Here is a 26,973-nt window from a genome sequence, read left to right on the forward strand (position 1 = left end):
CCATACCAAATCTAGGCATCACAGAGGAGTGCGGACCCTTTCTGAGGATGTTTATCCTCCTGTCCTCCACTTCCCTTTGTGGCCACGACAACTTGTTTCATCAATCCCAGGCACCCGCTTTTCCATCAGAATTGCTGAGGCTGTGGTTCCTAGCTCTTGTTCCTTTCCTTAAAATTGTCATTTTAAAAGTGTGTGTCTGTGAGTGTCTGTGTCTCTGTGTGCTGGTGTTTGTCTGTCTCTGTGTATGTCTCTGTGTCTCCGTCTCTCTGTGCCCTGTGTCTCTGTGTGTTGGTGTTTGCCTGTCTTCTCTGCCTATGTCTGTGTGTCTCCGTCTCTCTTTGCCCTGTGTCTCTGTGTGTGTTGGTGTTTATCTGTCTCTGTCTATGTCTGTGTGTCTCCGTCTCTCTTTGCCCTGTGTCTCTGTGTGTGTTGGTGTTTGTCTGTCTCTGCCTATGTCTGTGTGTCTCCGTCTCTCTGTGCCCTGGTGTTTGTCTGTCTCTGTCTATGTCTGTGTGTCTCCGTCTCTCTGTGCCCTGTGTCTTTGTGTGCTGGTGTTTGTCTGTCTGTCTCTGTCTATGTCTGTGTGTCTCCGTCTCTCTGTGCCCTGTGTCTTTGTGTGCTGGTGTTTGTCTGTCTGTCTCTGTCTATGTCTCTGTGTCTCCATCTCTCTTTGCCCTGTGTCTCTGTGTGTGTTGGTGTTTATCTGTCTCTGTCTATGTCTGTGTGTCTCCGTCTCTCTGTGCCCTGTGTCTCTGTGTGTGTTGGTGTTTGCCTGTCTTCTCTGCCTATGTCTGTGTGTCTCTGTCTGTCTTTGCCCTGTGTCTCTGTGTGTACACATGCACTGCATCTCCCTGGACCTGGAGTTCCAGGTGGTTGTGAGCTACCCAGTACAGGTGCTGGGAACTGAATTACGGTCCTCTGCTAGAGCACATGTTCTTTATAATTTCACATACTTAGGAACTCTTGACATATGTTTACAATATTTAAATATGTTTAAAATCTCTTTTGATCCTCAAGCTATCTTACTACCCCTTTATCATCCTTGTGTGCATTTCCTGAGTATCCTTCGTTAAGTTAATATAGAGGGAAGACACCAACTTTGATGAAAACTGCTTTTTCTTTTGTTAGGGCCTAAGATGAGAGGTGTTAGAGATGCCACCTCAAACACCACTCATTTGATGCCACATGGTGCTCATGGCAGCTCCAAAGGAAGAGAGCATCTGATGGAAGAAGGGCTTTTCCTTCCTGTTTTAACCCATGGGAAAAGACAGTGAAGGGAAGCTTTGTTAACTGCTCCGTTTTCAGCTCCAGAACAGTACCCAGAGCTAAATACTTAAGATTTGAATAGCAGATGGAGGCATACTACTGAGGATAAATAAAAAACTCTTTTTATTGTTTGTGAGAAAGACTATTGCTATGATGCCCTGGCAGTCTGGGCTATCTTAAAGCTAGGCATTCTAGCCTGGCATTGAATATGTGACTGTCTTGTTGCCGAATTTGGCATGAAATCTCCAGTTTGTTAACTCAAACCCAGAAGAGGATTCCACAGAGTAGTAAGTTCTGCTCTAAGCGAGGTAAAAAAAACTGGTCAGAAAATGGCTGAATCATTTAGATGATGATGCCAACTTAAGTGAAAGGCGAAACAAAATAAAACATGTTTTTGATGGCCAGCAAAGTCTAACAGGGCAGTAGGGGTGACAAAGGAAACATAGATCAAAACAGACAATCTTCAGTGAGTTTTTAAATGTGTTTCTAGAAAGAATTGTCCTGCAGGCCCACAGTATCAGAAGCTGAGCCTTGTAAAGCTTTGCTCTAAATAAATCCATCATGGTGTTGCTGCATGGGGTACAGTGACCTACCAGAGTTGAATTTGAAACCTGCAGTATTAACTACCTCTTTCTGTGGCATGAACCACACCTTAAACACTACTCACTCATCATGCCAATTTCTGTGGGTCAAAAATCTGAACCCACCTTAGCTGAATGATTTTGCATGGGGTCTCTCATGAGGCAAGAGTCAACCTGTGGCTGCAGTTGAGTCATGGCTAACTTGGGGAGAATTCTCTTTCAAGGTCCTTCATGTGACTGTTGGCAGACCTCAGGTCCTTACTGGCCTCTTTCCAGAGGCACCAGGTCCTCCCCATGCCAGTCTCTCCACAGAGCAGCTTGTAGCACAGCAGCTGGTTTTCATCAGAGTGAGCAGGAATAGACAAGGGGGAGCCTGAGGTCTGCCAGCACTCTGTGGCCTTACCATGTCCCCATTGTCCCTCAGCAGCAGGCCTGATCCAATAGTGGAATGATCTTTTGAAAATTCAGTTATGATGCCTGCTAGGTGACAGCCCCTGGTGGAGCAGAAACAGTGTGTCCTCTAAGCCAGTGTTTAATAGACAGGCCCATTTACTTTTGATCTGGGAATGGAGAAACAGAAGTGGGACTCACCTCTCTAACTGATACCCCTGATGGTCTACTAATAAAACAGCGACTTCCCACTGCTATGACTCAGGCTTTTCTGTTCTAAGGTCTTGGTTCTATAAGAAGGAATATTTCATCAGTACCACATCAAGGATGCCACAGAAATGAAAATTGAAACCATCATCTTTCTATTTTGATTTTCTGGTACTCTTAAAACAGTGGGGAATGAATGCTGCTACTCTCTTGTCTGGATGACATGTCCTTATTCCAAGTGAAAACTGAGCTGATCTGACATGGTGGGTAAGGGAAAAGTTATCTGTGTTGTGTTTGAAAGAGAGTGGCCCCCACAGGCTCATGTATCTGAATACTTGATTCCCAATTGGTGGAACTGCTTGGGAAGGACTGGGAGCTGTGTCACTGGGGGTAGGCTTTGGAGTTTCAAAAGACTGACTGCCACCATTCCAGTCTCTCCTCTCCTCTCCTCTCCTCTCCTCTCCTCTCCTCTCCTCTCCTCTCCTCTCCTCTCCTCTCCTCTCCTCTCCTCTCCTCTCCTCTCCTCCTCTCCCCTCTTTTGCTCTCCCCCTCCCCTCCCCTCCCCTCCTCCTCTCCTCTCCTCTCCTCCCTCCCTCCTTCTCCCTCCCTCCCTCCCTCTCTCTCTCTCTCTCTGTTCCCCTCCCTCCCTCTCTACCTCCTACTTGAGTATCAAGATGTAAGATCTCAGCTGATTCTGCTGTAAGCCCCAAATAAACAATTTTCTTTTAGAAGGGTCTTGGTCATGGAGTTTTATCACAGGAATAGAAAATTAAGGTAATCAGCAATGTTGAAATTCTCTAGACCTCCTGTAGTACTGTTTCCCTTCCTTGCTTTCAGTAGGCAGAACAGGATTACCTTTATTATTTATTTCTCAATATCCTCAGAGCCACTCTAGCTCTGTTCATTCCAGCACTGTTTCTGTTGCCTAGAATGCCACCTTACACACCTTCCCACATCCAAATCCTACCTTACACACAAGTCCCCCTAAAACCTTTGCATGGAAGTAAGTTTTCTTTAGACTGTGTGACTGCCTGAAATACATGGGATTGGCACTCAGAGACAAATATCTGTCTGAGAGTCTATATGGCTTCAGAATTCTTGTCTTTTAGACACAGTCTCATCTCCCTAAAGCCCAAGAGAAACCATCTACATTATTCTTGAAGCGTTTTACCCGTTCATCTTCCTAAGTCTGTGGATAGCATTTTAAGCTACTTAAACAGGTTTGGTAGTATTTTAGACACATGTGATATGTTATGAATAATTTGAAACAGAATCTCACATCTCACCAGCATGCTTTGACACTTTGGAGCACACTCCCTCTTTCATCAAATACACACCTGCAGAGACTCGAGGACAGTCGGGCAGCATGGACTCCACCGATGTGTCCAATGGTTCTGAGCTGGAAACCCAGTTGCAACAGTTCTGCAATGGAACAGATACAATATTAAATAGGTAGAATTGAGAGGAAAACTACGTTTTTAGGTGGTTGAGGTAAGTCTGTCTTATAAGATACATCTCTAGAAGTGTGCTTATATTCTGTGGATTTTAAATGATTTTTCTTACATAAACAGTCATTAACTATTGATGACTGTGGAAAAATAATATGTTGATGATAAGACACATAACTTGTGAAGTATAATCTAACATATTTCTAAGAAAAGTTAGATGTGGAAGTGAAAGGAAGTAAGCCTCCAGTCCGGGCCATCCAATTTGATTTTCACTGTGACCCACATCAACGAGGGACATATTGAAATGACACAGAAATGCAGCCTGGTGAACTGTAGCCTTGTCTGAGGACACAAGACTGTAATATTAGTGCTCAGTCTCTAGGTAATGATGTGCAACTCAGATAGATGAAATAACACTCGATTTCTTTCATTAACTTACAAATATATCTAAATTCTGGTTTAAAAGATGTGATTATATAGTTTTAAAAATATTTACAACACAGAAACACAAACAAAGAATTTCCACAGACAGATTCTATTTTTTAAAAATCCTCCCATCAATCATGTTGGAAAAATTGGTGACTGCTATTCTGGTAAACAGTATGTATTGTGCATTTTAGACGCTTGCTGTCTTGGCTGTGCACCATGGAATCTGTTCTCACCGAGGAAGGGTCCTTGACTGGTAGATCAAGTGTCTTATTGTATTTCCTTAATTCATTCTGTCTGGAAGAAGATGTCAGCTGTGTTGCAGTGAGGAGAAAATTTCAAAGGCCCCAGTCCCCACCAATAAAGGCCTAGGAATGGCTTTTGAATAGATTTGTCAAGGCAACCCTACTGTTCTGGGACCAGAGAGAGCAGGGGTAACATAAAAGAAGGGTTTGCCGTATGAGATTACAGACAGAAGCTCACAAAGCATGGCAGATCTTTGTAAGAAACAGTGGATCAATGAAACTATTGAACTGTGTTGAAAAAAAAAAACCACGAAAACAAACACATCTAGTAATGTTCTTAAATGCTTTCACTCTTTTTATTTTTAAAACAGATAAAATATTAGTATTTTTCATGTATGACAAATGCTTGGTTTGAAAAGGATATATATATATATATGTATTCTATAGTGTGCACTCCTAATCTTAATTAGAAGCTGAATGTAAAATTATACAATGTAAGAGAAGTAGAAATTATAAAAGAAACATGATTTTAGAAGATATTTCATACATTTAAAATAAGCAAAATTAATATTACCATTGATAGAATACCACATCAGAGAATTCTAGATAATGCAGAAGATTAGCAGACAATTAGCCAGCTTTTATATACAATGTGACACTCGCTTGTAAGAAATAAGTGTTCTCCAAAGCAGTGTCAAGATATGTAAATGGGTGATTTGTTTTATCATTCATCACAGCCCTTAATAAATTCAAAAATCATGACTTCTATAGGCACTAAAAATAGGTTCCCAATGATACAGGGAGATAGCTTCAATGAAGAATGACTTTCTCTTTTTCTCCCCTTTTCTTAAACAATTCAGTCTTTTCAATGACAGCAATTAGCACCACCAACAGACAGGCAGCGATTAGGTATATATTTTAATTATTATTCATCCTACTAGTGCCTCTAAATCTGATGAACGTTGGCTATTACCCAGGTGACATGACAGTCTTAATACTGATCACCTGTACCTCACGCACGCAGAACTGTGCCTTCCACAATTTTCTAGTACTAATAAAAGTGATGGCACATTATAATCTGTCATTTTTCTAACTCATTTTGACACTTAAAAGCTGAACCAAATGAACTTTTTGTCCAAAAAAGAAAAAACCCAACAGATCACCTTTGGCTCACATACTGAAAGAGAAATACAGGCTACCATTTTATGATCCTGAAATTTTAGTTCCATCTCAGCAAATGTTGAAAACTTGTGTCTCTCCTGCAAAGTCAGGGACAAGCGAAGTGGCCTATGGTTTAAAGTAAACATGTCAAATGTCTTGTGCAACAAGTACCTACATAGGATTGGAAAGGATAGAAACCAAGTTTGAAGGGTGTGTGTGTGTGTGTGTGTGTGTGTGTGTGTGTGTGTGTGTGTGTGTGTGTAGGTTTCCCCAGAGGCCAGAAGATGGCACCAGATCTGTTAGATGGAGCTGGAACTATACCTAGTTTTGAGCTGCTTTTAATGGCTGAGCCATGTGGTGATATGCTATTTATGATTTATTAAAGTTTGCCTGATGATTCAGAAGGCAAAGCCTGCCTCAAGCTATAGAGATCAGGTAGTGGTGATACACACCTTTAATCCCAGGACTCAGAAGACAGGCAGATGGATCTCTGTTAATCCAAGGACACACTGACTACACAAAATTGGTTCAGTCCTAAAAGAAACAGCTCACACAAATGTGATCTCAGCACCTGGGATCATAGGCCTCTAATCTCAGCATTAGGGGAAAGGGTCGCAGAGCTGGCATTCAGTCTGAGAGTTGGTCTCTAGCCACACTGAGGAGAGCATAGCAGTCTGAGTGAATCTGAGGAGCAGTAAAGTTGGGAGCAGTCTGAGGATCGCCCCTTTGGCCTGAGCTGAGATAGAGGTAAGAGTTAGTAGCTGGGTGCTTTGCTTTCTGATCTTCAGGCAGGCTTTCGTAAATGATAAATAATATATCACCACGAGCCATCTCTCCATACCAGTACAGAGGTGCCGGTAGAGAGGGTCAACACAGGAATAGTTGGGTGCATGTGTGACTATGATCAAAATACACTTTGCTACATCAACAGTAATAAATTGTTATCTAAAAGACCAAAATTTGGCATGTTACAACTGAAAAGAAGATAACAGCTAACTCTGCGCAAGGTATTAGACAATCTTCCTTTACTAGTTGAGTCTCTGTTTTTACTCCTGTTTATTACACTTGCATGCACTGTAAATAATTATGGCTTTAAAGGCTAATCTTTAATATGGAGTTTTTGTGCCTCAGACATGAGTGTGTATCATTGACCAGGCTATGTTTCTAGGACTTTGTGGTGGTTTGAAACAAAATGGCCACCCAAAGGGGGCCTTACTCAAAGGGGAAAGTGTGTGGGGGTGGCTTTGAGGTCTCCTATGCTCAGTCTGCTCCCAATGTCACATACTACTTCCTGTGGGACTCTCAGCTCCTTCTCCAGCACCGGTCTGCCTACATGCTGCCATGTCCAGCCATGATGCTACTGGAATAAAGCTCTGAAACTGTAAGACTTCCAAATTAAATGTGTATTTATAACAGTTGCTGCGGTCATGGTGTCTCTTCACAGCAAAAGAAACCCTAAGACAGGCCTACACTCAGAGTCGAAGGGTGTCAGGGAGGGTACAGGATCATTAAGCAGAACGGTACTTCTAGTATGGTTGCAGACTTTCAGGTGAAGGGCATGCACACCCTCAGCATCAGCAGTATGAGGACCTCACATGAGAAGTGCCTTTAGGGGCCCCTTTCAGGCCCTCCTCATGGCTTAGCATCCACACGTGGACTTCCATCTGAGAAAGGTTTCAGTTTCAGGGATTGCTAAAGTAGTCCTCTTTAACCCTTCTTTAAGAGAAAATGATATTTTAAAAGTACATAATATATACACTTAATTTCTAGTCTGTTGTTTGCTAAATTCAAAGACAAAATATTTAAGAGCTTTATAGTAAAAATGCTTAATATAGATCACTACCACATTAATTCGTTGCTTATGAAATAAAAATCACCACAATTTATCAGTCTTTACTGTAATAGGAATGACTAAGCCAGCACTGTTTAATTCCAAATTTAAGCCAGTATTTGATGAAATAATGAAGCTAATCAACAAGGTAACACCGAGGCGCCCTCTTCTACAGCTAGAAGTCTTTATTAGGAGTAAGGATATTTTCCAAATATTTTAACCTTTCTGTGTACAGGTTTACGGGAGACAATGTGTCTGTGTGTATATGCTTGTTTCTGTTTCTGTGTCTGTATGTGCCTGTACACATATGTGTGTGTATGTGTGTGTGTGTCTGCATGCATGCCTGTGTATGAGTGCGTGTGCAAATGTGTGTGTGTATGTTTCCATGCATGTGTTTGGGTGTGTACATTCATGTGTGTGTATGTGTATGTATGTGCATGCAAGCATGCATGTGTGTGTGCATGCATACATGCATGCATGGGTGTATACATGTGTGCATGTATATGTGAGTATCTGTCACTTAGACTGACTTTCATGAAGAACTTCTAATAGAAAGAGATATGGATTTTAGACATAGATCTGGGGAGTGCCAGCCTACAATCCTATGGCCAGAGAGTCTGGGAAACAGAAACTACATTTAGTGGCTGGTTAAGTACTGAGCTGAACTCAAGAAAGCCAGTATCAGAGAGGGAGGACTGATGATCAAAGGGATTAAGACTGGGCTGGTTTAACCCCCAGAAACAGCTGACCAGACAAAGGTTAACTCTAGAATCCCAGGCATCAGCCTGGGAATCCAGCATGGGACTGATCAAGACCCCCTGAATCTGGGTGTCAGTGAGGAGGCCTAGGTAATCTATTGAGCCTTGGGCAGCAGATCAGTACCCATACCAAGTATACACACAGACTTTGGACTCCCATAGAACAATGTGAGGTGCACTCTCACCCTGAACTCTTGGGAAAGGGTCTAGGCCCTGCCCTATATGAAATGACAGACTATGGACACCCCCATGGAGGGCCTCACCCTCCCTGGGGGAATGAGGGATAACGGGGGGGGATGCGGGGAGGGCACGGGAGGAGGGGAGGGAAAGGGAGAGGGACCTCGTACTGACTTGTGAAGCAACCTTGTTTCTTATCTAAATTTAAAATGGAAAATAAAAAATATTAATAAAAAAAAAAGAAGATACACGGAACTAAAAAAAAATAAAAAAAAATAAAAAAAAACCTCAAAAAAAAAAAAAAGAAAGAGATGCACTGGAGTAAGCACTACAGCTGAGAGATTACTGATGTATATGATCATCACTGATGTATATGACCATCACTGACGCATATAACAATCACTGATGTATATGATCATTACTGATTTCTTGTGACATCAGCAAAATAAACAGATATAGAAAGGAATTTTCAGTGGGATGTCTGTAATGCGATCAGTGGACTGAATAAGAAACCGAAGATTTTGAAAAGATATGCACATGTTTAGTAGATCCTTGTTAGGGTTGAGACTAAGCAGGGCCATGCAATAAAGCAGCTGGTCTAGATGGAGGAGGGTCATAGCCAGCTCCAGCGTCTCTAGTAATAAAGCAGCCAGTCTAGATGGAGGAGGGTCATAGCCAGCTCCAGCGTCTCTAGTAATAAAGCAGCCGGTCTAGATGGAGGAGGGTCATAGCCAGCTCCAGTGTCTCTAGTAATAAAGCAGCCGGTCTAGATGGAGGAGGGTCATAGCCAGCTCCAGCGTCTCTAGTAATCTCCACTCAGCTCTTCACTGCTTCTACCCTGCTGGCAGTATTGAGGCAATCCATCTCATCATGGCACATCCTGATCCTGTTCCCGGGCGAAAGGACAAGTGTAGATGTACACAAAACGTATTTTGGGTAACTAAGCAGCTGTAGCACTAAATAGTCAGAAAAATTAAACAGAGGGAATATGAATCATGACGTCAAGCCCTTCTGCACTCAATATCCTAATGTATACTGTAAACATACATAACATTCTGTTCAGCAGATGCTTTCAATAAGTTTTGTTCTTCTGGAAATCTTCTTTCATTATTTCCCCTGTATCTAGACCTTTGTTCTGTCTCAGTGTCCTCTGTCTAGAGAATCCAGGGTGGAGGCGATAGAAGCTGGAGGGGACTCCAGACACAAAGGCTCATCTCCGTTTCTCTCAGCGCTGAACACAACCAGGCCTCACCTCTCTCATCCATTCTCGGATGGTTTTGCCAGCTTCTTGATGCCACACATTGTGAACGGAGTCTGTCAATGCCACAGCAGTCACCTTACTTTTTACATCTGCTTCTCGTTGAATCATCTGTTTAAAAAAAGAAAAACAAACATAAAAATAAACATAGACTAAATTTTTTTCCCTGATCAGCCTGCTTAGTCATAGAAAATACTATATTAAAAATGAAAAAAAAAAAAGACATGCATCCTTGGCTCAAAGTTACTCTTTTCTATTTGAATACATATCCCATTCTTGTTCACGGATATGAAAAGGCCAACATTTTCTTTCAAAAAGCTAATACCACTTAAGTCTTGGAACGACACAGCTCTATTATTTTCCATGTGGCTTGACAATTCAAGGATTAAAGGGATCACAGGGAATCCCTGAGGGTTTCTTTTATAAATTCTTCCATCACTTCCTATTTCAGGGGAGTCAGCACCTGGGGCTCACTTTTAGCTCTTCGGACTGTCTTCTACTCGTTTTCAGGCGGTGGCACGCTGGTGGAGAAAGGTGTTTTGCTTTAGTTCTCCAGTGGAGCCAGCTGCTCTTTACCATGGCCCTGACATTCCTTGGAGAGTTCACTGCTCCCCCTCCCCAAAGCAAACTATTCTCCTATTCGCTTTCAGTCTGTTGATCCCATGTTGCTTTCTGATATACTTTTTTTTATGTTGGCGAACTATTACATTTTAACTTCCTGTACACAATGCTATATTTATGAAATTTACCACCTTCTGAAAAGAAGGCCTTTGCTGGGCTTGAAGATACTGATTACTTCACTAGTGGCCAGCCAGATAAGAAAATGGAAAAGGAAAAATTGTCTATCAAATGAAGCAAAAGCTATTTTAACCTGTGAATACTGGACACCCGGGTGTGGCATATCAAAATTTAAGAAAACATAACGAAAATTAAAGCCCATGTTCCATCACAATGTGGTACTTTCCATTGGCGACCCTACACTGGAAAAAAAGGGCAGTTTTTGTTTCTCCACCATTTGCCGTTAATTCCTATGAACTGTCTGTCCATCAAAAACATAATAGTGTAAGCAACAAAAGGGAGAACTGTGCATGGCAAAGCAGGCTCCTGTGGAGAACGCTGTAAGACACAAGTCCAAACAGACAAGGCTCTCCCGTATTCTGAGCTGAGCATCTGAAAATCAGTTTCCCCTTTCAGACTCAATTCTGCATTTTCATACCTATTATTGAAAACTACCTAAAAGCAGCTAACACACTGTTAATGTTTCCTCTGAAGCATTTTTGCACCTAAAACTCTTGTATTTTTGTGTGCCTATATTTACTACAGCAAGGAGATATTAAGATTAATATTGATATGCAATATAATAGACTTACAGAAAAATACAGTGTCTTAAAGGCTTAAATCATACAATAATCCAGTTAAATACTTCATTAATAGTTACTAACAAGTGTGCTAGCTTCTTTACATTATGTTTTTACTGGATCACTATTGGCACTAGAATATAAAACAATATATCAGCATCAGGTAATTAAAGAAAATCACAACAGTGAATCCATCTAAGGAAGAAATTTTATGTCATTTCTCTCATTTACTAAACATGAAAACATAGATAGCTAAAGCAATTGATAAGGTTACAATTTAAGAACACCCTTTGCTGATACTCTTAAATTTTTGACATGAGTTTTATTGTGGTTGTTGCTACCACATGCAGATTTACTTAAGGTAGTATCTGAAGACACTAAATCTTGGACAGCCATTTGTTAAATGAAATAAAATTAAGCAACGAACAGACTAAGGACTTAGTGCAAATACTACATATCTGGGGAATAAAACTGTGAAATCTGGCATGATGCAGTTGCTAGATGAATGAATAGAAAACACCCACCAAGCGGACATTTGCACACTTGATGGGCTTATGTGCAACTTTGCTTCACATGATATCCTAGTCCAAAATGATAGAGGCACATAGTTCTGTAAAAACTTTGCAGTTCAAAAATCAAATTGATATTCACATTTAGAAATGTAGAATGGCCAAATTCCTGAAGATCTTAAAGAGAAATTTACATACGAACCTTATGTCAAAGATTCTCAAATACTTGATTTTTCTTTTTTGAGACAGGGTTTCTCTGTGTATAGCCCTGGCTGTCCTGTAACTCACTCTGTAGACCAGGTTGGCCTCAAACTCACAGAGAATCACCTGCCTCTGCCTCCCAAGTGCTGGGATTAGAGATGTGTGCCACCACGGCCTGATTCTTTAGCTGGTGGTGAAATCAGTGAAAAATTTTAATTTTCAGTCTATTTACTTCTGTTTCAACATGGCTGCAACCAAATTCATCAGTGTGGCTGCCAGTTCTGTCCAAAGACAGCACTGGTGCACGCTGCCTGGTGTTAGTCTCCACCCTCTTCACACCTCAGCATTGCATGGGCACTGGGAAAACACTGGACAAGGTGGGAGTGACTCTCTAGGAGACCAGATCAGACGTGTGTAAGAGACACACCTTAGAGAGAATACAGAAAACAAAGAGTGGTACAGGACAGCTGGACAGCAAGTCATACATTATCATTTATAGCACAGCCATGTGTGAGTAACTCCAAAATCTGAAAAGCAAACAGACAGATCACTCACGTTAGCCATGCCTATCTCATATGGAAATACTGCTATTTAATTGAAGTCCATACACACATAGACTGTAAATTTATGTTAATATGAGTACTTTTCTGGGAAGTGGTCCCTAGCTTTCATGGGAATCTCAATGGGACTGTTAGTGTCTAAAAATGGCATGGCCTTGTAATCTCAGTCTCCACATATTCTTGAGTGAACTATGGGATACTTACTAAGTCATTCCCTTAGAAAATCACACTTAAAATCCAGTTGACATCTATAACCAGTTGTTCAGAAAGAAACAATGCTATCTCATTTCAGTTTGTATCAACTTCACACCATGGAAGTGCTAAAGATTTTGATATCCCATATGGTTAACATCCTAAAGTTCCATAGCTTAATAAGTTATGCACTGCCATGTTCTCACAAAGCTCCAGAGAGTCACCTAACAGGGGATCAAAGAAGCAAAGGCATGACAGACACACGTACGGTGAGAAGCTGCAAAGGCATGACAGACACACGTACGGTGAGAAGCTGCAAAGGCATGACAGACACACGTACGGTGAGAAGCTGCAAAGGCATGACAGACACACGTACGGTGAGAAGCTGCAAAGGCATGACAGACACACGTACGGTGAGAAGCTGCAAAGGCATGACAGACACACGTACGGTGAGAAGCTGCAAAGGCATGACAGACACACGTACGGTGAGAAGCTGCAAAGGCATGACAGACACACGTACGGTGAGAAGCTGAACCATGGAGGCAGGCTTAGCTAACCTTGGCAGGGGCAGTCTATGGTGGGTCACAGTCTTCAGGCCATAAATATCTGGGGAGAAAAGGCTACAGTGGAATTCTATGCATACACTAGCAACATTTTCACTGCCCCGCTATGCTACCTGCAGCGAGCAGGCTTTACTGATTTCCGATAGGTCTGAGGAGCATGCCAACAACACACATCTATTCAGAAGTTCACACACTCAGGGCTTCCTCTACTCCCTTCAATGAATGGTAAGTTGCAATCAATATTTACATGTGTATAATTTTTAAAAATCATTCAATAAATTTTAAAGAAAATAATATATTCATTACTATGGATTGTTAATTTATTTCCCATTTTAGCCATAAATAATACTTAAGTTTACAATAAAGTGATGAGGAAACAGCCTGAGACCTGTTAAGAAAATGGTCACACCTTGACCCAAGCTGCTGCAGAAGGACATTTCTGGGTATGTGGCCCCGTTACAGCTGAGGTCTGTGTGGATGTCTGTGGCCGGTGTCACCTCAGGAGTTCCTAGGAACCATATGAGATGAAATCAGAGGGTCATGCTGAGCTGGCCACACCCTTTGCTGGTCCTGGGGAACCTGGCCTTACCTCTCATGAACACTACAGTAAGAGAGCTGACCCCTGCACTGGGGAGAGAAGACCAGGGTGAACTGAACCTGAGAGCATGAGTGTGCGGGAGCCAGAGGTGAGAGGCCCCAGGGGCCCAGGCTGACCAGCTTGGCTACTATCCAGGCCCACAGCAAGACCTTGGGTTGACCCACACTAGCATCTACCCCACTTAAGGATCTGCTGGAACTGGTGAAGGGACTGGTCCCACTGATGGTGGCATATCAGAAAGCAGAGGCTTTGAACCAGACCAGCGACTCATTACAACGAACATTTGCTAGTAAAACTGAAGGGACAAGGAGGTGTACTACATGACACACGTAATCGCCATTGCCACCAGGACAAAGGAAAAGGACTTAGAGAGGCAGGAGAAGCAAAGAGATTTTTCTGTTGTGGTTTTTGTTTTGTTTTGGTTATGGTTTTGTTTGTTTATTTTTGTCTTTGCTTTGCTCACTTTGTTTCCTTATGGTAGGTCGTGGCAGGGATGAGGGAAGTGTATGGGGGGGGCAGGGAGGTGAATGGAATTGGGGTGCATGATGTGAAACTCAAAGAGTCGATGAAGAAGCTACAAAAAATTAAATATTAAAAAAATGGTAACACAACTCACAGATCAAGAAAACTGTGGCCTGATTGCAGATGTATGTGCTGCTGGTGAGCATATATCTCACACATATGCATATATGTCATAAACAAACACCTGCTTAACTTCAATAGCATTTGAGTAAAAAAATAATTAAAAACAAAAAGTTCAAATCAGTAAGGAATGCTGAAAAACTAATAACAGCAAATAAAAAGATGCCAAGCTAGGAACCAGTTATGATCAAAACTTCAAAATAGAGAGTGCTTAAAATTTTATTCACAGTTCTGAACTACATAATGTATAGGTTAGAAAGAAATTATATTTATGAATTAAATTGATGTTAGCATGTAAGGTATTTTACAATATCACTTGATTTTCCTCTTATTTATTCTACCCGGTGATCTCCTCATATTTCTTTCAGTTTAGGCTCATAAATTAATCTATGGTTACTTTCACTATTTTGCATGTCCCTAGTGTAGCAAAAATTTAATCGACTCAATAACAAGTACTTTCAACAGGTCAAAAACATATGCCACCTGTATTTGGGTTCCTATTATTCATATTTTTGGTGGGACTGAAATGAAATGGAGAAATCATTTATTCTGCTTTTTCTTCCAAGGTAAGTTTTAAGGTAAGTGACAGGATGAGGAGCAATGGCCACTAGTGGTCGCCCTTGCTTCTCTCCTCAGAAGTCCTGCTCTTCTGCAAGGGATCACACTGGCCTTTTCTTTTTTGAGAACTAACTTAGTTCACCATGTTTTTCCCCAAAGCCTTTATTGATATGTCTGACACACTTTTTTCATAAATTCCTGGCCAAATCTAGATGCTTCGTGCCGTTCTAAAGGTTCAGTCTCCCCTCAGTATGAATACATTTAGACTTTCCTCCAGATTTAATTCTTCTGGAACTTTACAATGAGCTTTTGTTCAGAAAAGAAACTGCCAAGACTATGACATGGTCATTGTGTTCATGGGATCACTGACGCTGTGGCTATTCACAATCCTGGACCCAGCGACATATCATCATGGACAGAGGAGAGGCCTTCCCGGAGGCAGTTCTTATTTGCTGGAGAAGGGGGTGTCGTTTTCTTCAGTAGTGTAGCCACTGATGAGCTCCTATGCGCCAGTAAATAGTCTTCCTCCATGCCGGTGCAGGTGACTTACATGAACCTTAACACATCACACATACAGGAGGCACGAAAGGAGGAGACTTGTTGGGAAGAACAGTTTCATCAGGAGAGCAAGAGAAATTACAGAAGGAGCTGTGAATGAAAACTACTTAAATTCATTATATACATGTATGGAACTGTCAAAGAATTACAGAAATGGAAAATTTAATGCAATTTAAATTAAATTAAGGCAAAGACAAGTCTTGATTTAATTTGACACAGGAAGAAGCTGATGTCTTAAGGACGTCCTGCTGCGAAGTTTTTTAGCATATCTTTGATTCTGCTCTCAGATTTTGGGAATTACATAACCCCTAAAGAATACTCCAACTCTAAAGGAGGGGGTTCTGAACTGGGATGGTTTCACACTAACATAAAAGAAGTTATGACTTCACTTCCTGCATTTCTGGCCTTTAGGATATTTACTTGTCCTCATGTTTAAAAGTTCAGAAGACTTCCTGAAAGACACCGTTATGGGCTGGGTGTAAGGGTATGTGCATACATGTACAGGGACATATCTGTATTTTTATAGAGAATGTTTTAAACATGAGGGAAACATGTTAAAAGTCTTCCATCAGAAAATGCATGCCTTATTTTTCCATTATGGCATGTGTTACACATATGTACTAAGGGTTACAGCATGTGAATGTCTCGTACAGGAAACAGTATTTTGAAAGGAAATCAAATTACACATGTTCCTTCAGATTAGGATCTGACAGGACTGCAGTTCATGAACCCAGCGATCATGACTACTGTGTAAGTATGGATCCATCACAGCTCTGGTTAGCAGCACAGCTGAGCTTTGCGGTGACTTTTAAAGACACGTGCACATAAATAGATTAGCTCCCTCTAGAGATCCACTGGGTAGGGTTTCAGATTAAGCAGTTTCCAAAGTTTGAAGAGTAGTAAAAGCTAGTACCATTCATGCTATCATCAGAACTCTAGGCAGTGTTTTTTCTTGAATATAGCTGGTATATAGTTTGATAAGTGTCAATATTTCACACAGTTCTCTCCTATCACTAACACTCTTCCTGGAGAGTCTTGATCAAATAGCATTCCACACTGGGCACCAAGGTGCCAATCAGCTAGCATTAGTTTTGGCAATCTTTTCTGTAACGTCAGTGACAGAGACAGCCTCTCTCTTCCTTCTTTTGGCTAAGTCTAACCTAGTAACATACAACTCACAACACAAGTATCTTTGCTCTGACATTTACATTTCTACTCTGTCCTCCAGGGCACTGGCTCTTCTGGTGATGACAATAAGATACACAAACTCCAGTAGATGAAATGTGAGGACAAAACTGCCCAGCAGGAAATTCACACAAGAATCACATTTAGCTCTCATAGTTCACACTTCAAATATGCTTTTTCCTATTTTTTTATGAAAGAACAGTTATCACATAAGAAGTGTTTGTAATTTAAATTTAAGAACTTTAGAGTCAGATTCCCCAGGACCAGTTCCATGAAAGATACCTTAAATAAATTGACTTTTTTTCCTGTGCCTCAACTTTATCATGAGAGTATCAATGTAGATGAGAAATGTACTTCAATTATAGGACCATTCTGACTATTAAACACAGAAAAAGCAGCAGTACACAGAACACACAACACACAATAGGTGACCCATGCAAATATGCAGCACAGACTATTCTGTGTGTTCACTCCATTCTCCAGAAATAACTCAGTCCAGAAGGCAATGACAAACAGTACTTTCCAAAAAGTCTTTCTATGAGGGAAAACTCAATGTAGGATTGCTTTTATTCTTGATACTTCTATGATGGCATAGATCAGGGATAGGAAAGTGCTAATTATTACGTCTGCTTTTAAAGGTGCACTCAGAGCACAGGGCAGTCACAGCCCCATGCCCTCCCTGGAGGTGAGGACAGAAATGTTGGGTAGCACTGTGGCAAATCTACTTTCCTAACACCCGTGAGCCCATTCAGGATGACTGGAGATAACAAGGGACTGCAGCAACACATGCAGTACATGCTTTCCATACAGAAGCAATACATGTACATTTTCTCAGAGATAAGCCCTGAGATATAAAGTCTGTCCAGAGGAAAGTAACATAATGTCAGAGTTCAAAGAAGGCAGCAAGCTAAGGAGCTGCGAAGCCTTGAAGCTTTAGTTTCTAGTTACGGCTGAAGATCGTGTAAGGAGAATAGCAGTGGTGGTCCCCTCCCACATGAAAGGGGGACAAGGCATATTATGACAGATGTAATGATGCCAGCTGCTAAGGACTCTACTCTCACAATCATTTCCACATTTTTAGTACACACATTCTTTGGGATATGGTATCAGCATTCTCTTCAGTGACAACAAAATTCATGCCAAGGGAAGAAAAATTGAAAGGGTCATAAAACTACTCTATCCATCTGTATTCCCATCTCTTCAAATACATAAAGTGATATGGGCTAACATGTTTTTAAGAGAAATTGTTTGGAATAAATAGAAGGGCCACACATTTCCGCTTGCACAGGATAGTCTGCTAGAGTGGATCTCTTAAACTGTTGCAAACATTAGTGGTCTTTTCACTAAGGATTCTGGCCTGGATAGTAACTAACCTGGCCACTGTGTTATAACACTGACACTAAAAGTGACTTGGGTAAATCTTATAAAGTATCAATCTGCTGAATGCTTAACAATTTAAGTATATACTTCATACTTAGATAGTTAACAGGACTCTGTGGGCTTAAAAAAAGAACCCATGGAATTGGGAGGGAATGTTGGTGGGATTGTAGGGAAAGGAAGAAATTGCTTGTGTGAAATGCTATAAAAAGGAAGGAAAAGAAATCTTGTAGAAAAACGAATGACAAGTATTTCAAAAGGCCCCTAATTTCAAATCTGAGAGTGTTCCTGAGTACTTGCAGAGCCCCTCACAGATGGACACGCGGTCGCACACCCTGGTTAGGTAAACATGGCCAGCTGGCTCTCCACTGCAGCAAAGCGTAAGACAACAGTCTCTTTTCCTGTGCTTTGAAGTTCTAGCTCTTAGTCTTGCAACCTTTGTCTAATTTCAGGAAGGAAAAGCTCTCCACAGGCAGAGACACCAAGGGACAGGGTCTGTAAGCTGAAGCTTTTTGGGTCACACGCATTTATGAAGAAAAGTCTCCAGCTCCAGATAGGGCATGGCAAACTGATTTATTATTGCAGGCAGTTAGAGGAGACCAGCAATAACTTCCTTTTCCTTTCTTGCCTAGACCATGCTGCCATGTGCAGGCTTCTGCAACCACAGAAAGACACGTACGGGAGGTTAAGGGAAGGGGGAAACAGGCACCAGCATTAGGTTACCGATAGTCTGGGAGTTGGAAGAGAGGACAAGCACTTTACAAAAACACATGTGAGAGGAGAAGACAGTAAGGAAAAATGAACTCCATGAATCAAGAAGACAGCCAGGCAACATCTCCTATATCAGAGTCAATTAAACTATATGAAAAAAAGAATGCCACTAGCAAATAAATAGTTTAAGAAATGCTCACAATGGCCTCTTTAATAAAGGTTTGATTTTTTAAGATAGGCCATAGAAGGCAAGATGTAAGACACAGATTTGTCAATTATAATGAAGGTATATGAAAGGATATACTATAAGTGAGAAATAAATACTGTTAACCTCTAAGTGTAAGGCAGTCTTAGCAAGAAAGACATTTAAATGGTGATAGTTGGGATTTAAAAATGATATACTTATTAAAACTTTATGAATATATTTGATACTAAAATTCTGACACAAATTACTTCATATTTATAATATCCAGTTAAAATCAGTATGTGCTTTTGTTGATGGATAGCTTCTAGAAATTCTTGCGCACACACTAAGTAGTAGAAAGTACTCAAGAAAAACTGAATATTCAATGGTTTAAGAATCTGCAGCAAAAAATCCAACAATGTGAGATGCACTCTCACCCTGAACATACATACATATATATATATACCTGTTGCTGGGTCTGATGACCTGGTTTAACTCCTGGGATCCACAGAAGTAAAAAGCTGATTCCCATGAAGTCCCTAAATCTCCATGTGTAAAGCTATGTACAGCATATGCGTACCCATACACACACACATGCACAGAAAATAATAATGTAATACAAATAAAAATGAGATTCTTATTAACTATATGGCTTTAAATATACTTTAATGATTATAAACTCTGTTACATGGTATGAACAGAGAAAATTGTATTCTCATTTATAAACTGTTGTAATAGATGTTTTCTGACCTGTAGTAGGAGCTCACAATTTAGGAGGGAAATAAATCCATATATGTTCTGTATAGGCCACTAATTGAGTATATACATACATATGTCTCATTTCACTGAAAAAGTTTCAGTGTGGAAATTTGCTTTACTATTTAATAAGTGATAGATTGCATGTATACCATGGAATATTTTTCCTTTTACTGAAAATATACTTTTCTTACATAGTATATCCTAATTACAGTTTTTACTTTCTCTACTCATCCCTGCTTCTCTCCTCTCCCCTCCTATCTAGATCCACTCCCTTTCTGTCTCTTGTTAGAAAACAAACAGGCTTGTAAGAGGTAATAATGTAATGAAAACATAGCAAGTCAAAGCAAAAGCTAACACATTGGAATTGGACAAAATAAAAATAAAACAGAACAAAAATCAAAAAGGAAAAGAGCCCTGGGAAAGGCACAAGAAACACACTCACTCATTTGCACACTCAGGAGCACCATAAAACATGCAACTGGAAGCTATAATATAGGCACACTGCACCCCGTGCAGACCCACCCAGGCCTTGTGCGTGCTGTTTCCTATGAGCTTTGATCCTGTTAATGTGGAGGGCCTTGTGTTCAAGTCATTGTCCCCCCATCACCGATTATACTCTTCCTGCCTCCTCTTCTGCAGGGTTCTCTGAAGCCCAAGGGGAGTGATTTAGGGCTGAGGTTTCCAAGGTCTGTCACTATCTACAAAATGTCTGGTTGTGGGTCTCCGTATTTAGAACACCTTTTTTTTGTGGTTTTTATGAGACAGGGTTTCTCTGTATTGTTTTGGAGGCTATCGGTCCAGCCCATCTTTGAACTCACAGAGATCTGCCTGCCTCTGCCTCCCGAGTGCTGGGATTAAAGGCGTGCGCCACCACCGCCGGCAGAACAACTTTTTTTTTAAGTAGGCTGGTAGTTGAGAGATTATGCACTTGTTTTTATATATAAGAAAATTGATAGTAAGGAAAATTAAGTAATTTGCCCATGTTCACACAGTATGTGACACAGGCACACTGTTTAACTCTCAATCCTATGTCCTTGCCGTCTCCATGTTATAACCTACACTTCCTTTTCTGAAATATTTATAATATTGGAAAATCATTTGCTTATTGCCTCTTTCCTGCTAAAATATAAGTTCTTAGAGGGCGAGTTCACATTTTGCCAATACCATATTCTTATTTACTATTCATTGACTAGACTATAACATACTAATACACGATGAGTTCCCAAAAGTTATTTGAGGAAGGGTGTGTGTTTAAAAAAATGAACTATATCAAGGGATGGTACTTAGGAAGCTATAGTATAACTTGTTTTAAGATTTAGAGACATTTTACATGTTGTGTTTCTCAATATTTAGCATGCATGATGCTTATGGAGGAGAATCCTATAAACCAACAGATGACAGAGAAAAGAAGGATGCCATGGGCAGTGGGGTGGAGAGGGTATTGACGGCCTGGGAATATCCATGGATAACTCCAGGGTAGGTCTAAATCAGGAATAGTCCTTCAGTATTGTACAAAAATTGGGTCCACATAGCTCAGCCTTTAGTGTCCCACATTATTCCACCTTTGGGTACAAGTGACTCAGGCGATCCTGATGTAGCAGATAGTTGGTATAGCCCTTTAGGATCACTCCTGAGAGCTGGGGCAGGTAAGTCCCTGTTCACCACATCTGGACAGGAAGCTCAGTTTCTGCTTACAGTCTGCTCAAGCCTAAACTTGCCTTTCCAGTGTGCCCGACACCCTACTCTCTGACTTGTGCATTCTCTAATCAGACCAAATAGATTTCTCTTAGATTTAAATCATTTCATACTCTCACATGTATTATCTCATTAAATTTTGCATTATTCCCCAGCTAAACATCATGAAAAAAATACAAAACTAGAAGAATTTACAAGTATTGACTGCTGAAAAGCAAACACAAGTTCAAATTGTATTCTTTAAGTCCACTGGGAGATGATTTGACTTTCTAAATTTCAAATGAACTGTGTGTCAGATAAAGCAAAGCATATCATGCAGGACACTAAAGGCCAACCTATATGTGACTTCACCCCTGAGTGCACAAGTACAAAGTAGTCTAAGCTCAAATGAAGTGTAGAAAAGCCACGTGCTCTGAGACAAGATCAAGCTGTGGGTGACAACACATCGCCTGAGAGTTGTCACTGAAGAGCCATCAGTGAGCTTGTCACATTGCAGCCCTCTTCCTTATACCATGGGTGAAACAAAACTGTGCTTCATAACCCTGTGAACTAAAGACACAAGTGTTCGACTCATCCCTGCTGCTCTGTGTTCTCAAATGTTTCTAACTTTTGCCTGTAGAAATTCAAGGAATCTTCATTTGATCATTGTTCTTCAATGTAGGCTCTGATTTTCACAAGTACAATGGTGGTTGCATACGGTCTGTATATATGAGGTGGGGAGCTCCTGATCAGCTAAATCAAAATCCCTTGAATGTTCTTAAGCAAGAATAATTTAATAATTTGTGGATTATTATAGTTACAGTGACAGGCTAACACCCATTTTTTTAAAGATGGTTAAAAGACAGCATCATAACTGTAAGTAACTGACTTCATGTACCACTTGAAAATATTTGAACAATGGTTTCTAGATAGCTGCACTACCTAGGAACTTACATTAAATATCGAAGACTTCTGTTTCTGCTTTGACATTCAAGAAAATACTGTTTCAATAAGATATTTTTATTCAACCAACTAATTGGACCCCATGCCTAGCAGTAAATGATCAACACAAAATGGACTCCAGATATTTGTCCTTTTTTTTTTCTGCCTTACAGGTCCTCTGTGTATATATAATTCGGCTTCCAGTTTGGGGTTTTTATGGGATTCCTGTGAATGAACCTATATGCCTCTTCATCTACATGTGTTTCTTGTGGATTTTCTTTGGCTCTTTTCCTTGTGTGGTTGTTGGTCATATTCTAATTTATTTGTATGATGCATTTTATTTTAATATTATTCTTAGGTGACTGTTTGTTTTCTAAGGTGAGACAGAAAGGGTGTGGACCCAGATGGAAGGAGATGTAGGAGGAACTGGGAGGAATAATAAGGGGAAGAGAAACTATAATCAGAATATATTGCATAAAAAAACTATTTTCAATACAAGAAAAAAAGAGGCAGCAGGAAAGGTAATAGCTGCGAAATGGTTTAGATTTAAATTTTTACATGTCATTAAAAATTAGAGTTATAAATAGTAAATGTACACTATACTGATCAACAAGTATAGGGAAATTTTAAAGGAGGCATTTTAAAGCACAACTCTGCAGAAACAATCTCTTGAGATAGGGCTTTCGGGAATTTTATTTTTTACAGATATCATATAACAGCTGGGTAGGAGAAAGGGGAGACTGGGTTAAAAGTAGCTGTTCTCTCACAGGTTTATGGCTGGACATCACTTCCCAGATAGTGAAAAAGCACACGCATGACATCTGTACAAGAGCACCTCTGAGTTCATACACTAGTGAACCACGAACAACAGTCATTGCACACCAATTGTCCTCTATGGATATCCACCTTAATGGAAAACACCAGAGCAGAGCTGCATCCCACTAACAGGGAGAGGGAACCCTCAAAGCTGTCATTCATGTCATTCAGCTATCTGATGATGACAGCTCTGATGTCCAAGTGCACTGCAAAGTTACACCAAGGACGGTGACAAGGAGAATTTTTCTCTAGGATACTTTTAAAAATTCCATTTTCTTTCATGTGTCCATTCCTAAACACTTCTCTCCCTCCCTCCCTCCCTCCTTCCCTCCTTCCCTCCCTCCCCCCCTCTCTCTCTCTCTCTCTCTCTCTCTCTCTCTGTGGCATTCTACCAGTTGAGTCCATGATTTGCAACCTCTATATAAACTTTGTTGCAATTTCATGAGTCTGAAATAATTCACACAGCAATAATTTAAAATAAACATAGTACTTAGCTTACACTGCATAAGATATTTAATAAGCATCTATATGAATTGTGATAAGAGGAAGGATTTTTTACATCACACCTTTTGTTAAATAGCCAATTTAGCCGATATGAAATCCTATAAAATGGTGACGATATAATAAAGAGTCAGTAGTTCACTAATTTAGAAAGTCAATTATATGTCACTGCTTCATATCGGGTTAATTACTTCATTTACATTTTCAGAATTTTAAAACAGTTCATGAAAGGTGCCAGATTGACTGTAGTGCAGGCTGAAATTCTTACACTATTTTTTTACAGAGTTAATAATATAAAAGGCAATATATAAAACAGAATTATGCATAGATTTTATATGATGAGATTGAAGACACAGTGTAGATATAAATGAACAAGAGAGACGCTTTCAGAGAAAAAAATTATCAAACATGTAATGGTGTGTAAGGAAAGTAGCACATGGCCAGACAGATTCATATCTGTATGGAAAACAATGGCGGCTACACACCAACAAAACCTCACTGTGACTGAAGAGAGCAAGCGACATTCTAGAGGAGTCCAAAGAAAATGGATGGAATAAAAGAGTAAAAGTGGCTTTCTCAGGGGAAGGTTCACCACAAACAGAAAAACCACAAAATGGAAAAAAGCTAGAAACTGTGAAAGACCATGCACAGGAAGCAATACAGGAACAAACACAGTGCTTCTGGAGCTCTTACCCCGTACCCACTCTAGCAGAGCTCAACCTGCCACTCCCTACTGTGGTGCCACCATGAAATCTACCATACTACTTTCTGTCACGGAGTTGTCAGGCAAAGCTGAGATTCCTTCCCTATGCCTGTCTCTTCCCACACAGCCGTCAGCACACACTATCATCTAGGAGTTCCGTTCCTTAAACAAAAAGGACAGTAAACTGAGTGCTGAATTTTCCAGTAATTGAATTAGAATTTCTAGGAGATAATTTAATGTTGAAGCCACTTTTTATTAGCTGGGAGTGGGTGGGCTAGTCTACTGTTCTAAAATTTACATTCTAATAGTTATGATTGCAGGGTAAAAATGTCTCCTATAGTCCAAATGAATTTATAAGTTAGCATCATGAGTTGCTGACACTAGTTTAAATATTAATAATGACATGGCTGCCCCATAACCTGACACAGAAGAAAAGAATTAAGGACTGTCAAGGACAGAAGAAATTATCCAGTTGTTGTTTGTTCAGAAGAGAAAATAGGTGAAGCAACTTACGTGTCACCTGTAGTATGACAAGGATCAAATGCCACGTTCCACAAGGGATGAGGTCTCTGCTTTAGGCTACAGCAAAGGACCCTGTCTGGGAGCACTTTTGCCTTTCATTCCTGGAAACACAGTCCAGCACTCTGCTTCCTAAGAATGCTGCAGCTCCATAGTGATTCACTTTTATGCAAGCTATGGGTTGACAGGCCACCACGGTGGTTTATACATATAAACCACTTTAATTCTGTGGACTGAATAGCTGTTGTTTTTGATCTTTTCCCGATCAATTTGGCAGGTCAAGTCAGTCAAATGGTTTCTTCATGTAGACACTGCCTTACTATGGAAATGAACATGGAAACATTCATCTTTGTCAGAAATTATGTCAAATTATTCAAATTTATTGGTGAATTACAGCAAACATCCCAGCTGATGAACATCGAAGTCATATGCTTTTCTAGAGAACACTTATGGCTCTGAAAAGATAACATTACAATGAGCTTTCCCATTCTGAAGCAAAAATGTTTGGAAAAAGGATGTGGTCTGTTATTCAAGAGAGTAATTTATTCTAACCACAAAACTTCCAAAGATGTCCAGAACTGTGGGAAACAACACAGTCCCCTTTCTGTAGTGCCATAGGTGTTTCCATGCTCTCTCTGCATTTCCTCTCATTGAGGAACCTCAGGAAGCTGTCTCTGAGACCGTTAGTGTCACTTTCCATCTTTTCTACAGACACACTGAAGCCTTCACATTAACACTGTGTCTCTGGCTTGAGGTAATAAACGATTAGCCACAGCACAGTGTTATCCTTTGCTGTTCTTTACCCAGCCAATGTCTCAAAAATTAATGCACGTATATCAGGATCTGAAATTAACTTTTTATAGCCAAAAGCAACATCCTGATAGATGGAGAAAAAAAACCTATTATAAATGGGCTGGCATCCGATCCTTGTAGATAGCACCAGAAAATAGCATTTCACATTATAAAATGTCCTTTATTGATTAATCAGCACTTTGCTTATGAACTGGTGAGGCATAGCTAGGTGGTAACTGTTTTCAGTAAGTGACAGATCCATTATCGAAGGTCGCAGATGAACCTGTATTGGCTAATGCTCTTATGATGCCATATGGAAGAAATTAGGAAAAGAAAATAATACATGACATTACTCTTGGAACTGCTTGTTCTGAGATTATTTTCTTAGAAATTATAAAAGTTAGCCACATGTATATTGTGAAATATATGTTATTCTTTAGGCACTTCAAGAGTGTGTACTGCGATCACTCATTAGGTAAAGAGGTGTTGGGCAGCCTGAAGATCCGACTTGGATGCCTGGAGTTTATGCAGAGTGAAAGGAGACACCAACTCCATAAAGTTGTTGCTCTGACTGTTGCACACATGCTGGGATACTTGCCCCTCCCAAACTCCTTTGGGTACTAGATCAGTATTTATCCCTGGCATGCAAATCAGATGAACTTTAGGAGCCCATTCCACATGGAGGGATACTCTCTCAGCCTGAACACATGGGGGAGGGCCTAGGCCCTGCCCTGGATGATATGACAGACGTTGGAGATCCTCCATGAAGGTCCTCACCCTCTCTAGAGAGCAGAGTAGGGAATTGGGTGGGGGTTGGGAAGGTTGGTGGGGGCGGGGGGCGGAGGGGAGGGAGAGGAAGCTGGGATTGACATGTGAAACAAGCTTGTTTCTAATTTAAATAAAAAAGGAAAAAATAAAAAACATTAACATATGCAAGAGCACTTTATTCTTACCTCTTATATTAAAAATCAGCATCTTTTGCCAATAAAAATAAAGGATTATTGGAGTATCATACAAATAAAATATGGCCAGAGAAAACACGACATATTACCAGTTCTGTAATAGATTAAGTTCACTAGCAGAACAAGATAAAATTGTTTTCTATATTGTAAAAGCCTTTTATATATAGAGGAGGGAAGATGGGAAGGGAAAGGAGGGAGGAGGAGTTTTACTTTTTAAAGCATATGCTAGAAGGAACACAAAAATGCCATTAGTGTCCCTAGGAGCTGCAGGTGGTACCTTGGTTTAAAACATGAGTATTAAAGTTTAGAAAGAACACACAGAGTCTAAAAGATGAGTAGAATAAAACCAGCCTTTAGAGTA

General features: G+C 40.4%; 1 protein-coding gene across 8 annotated transcripts in view; it reads right to left on the reverse strand.

The window, feature by feature from the left end:
- Window positions 1-26,973, reverse strand: part of Fam172a (family with sequence similarity 172 member A) — a 374,184-nt gene that overhangs the window by 117,556 nt on the left and 229,655 nt on the right. For all 8 annotated transcript variants that reach the window (XM_040729035.1, XM_040729038.1, XM_040729036.1 and 5 more), the window contains 2 exons: window positions 9,743-9,859; window positions 3,782-3,866 (listed from right to left, as the gene is read on the reverse strand). In XM_040729035.1, coding sequence (XP_040584969.1) covers window positions 3,782-3,866; window positions 9,743-9,859 — 202 coding nt within the window. The remainder of the gene's footprint in view (window positions 1-3,781; window positions 3,867-9,742; window positions 9,860-26,973) is intronic.

The sequence above is a fragment of the Mesocricetus auratus genome, unplaced genomic scaffold, assembly GCF_017639785.1.
Source record: "Mesocricetus auratus isolate SY011 unplaced genomic scaffold, BCM_Maur_2.0 Super-Scaffold_100020, whole genome shotgun sequence".
Lineage (NCBI taxonomy): Eukaryota > Metazoa > Chordata > Mammalia > Rodentia > Cricetidae > Mesocricetus > Mesocricetus auratus.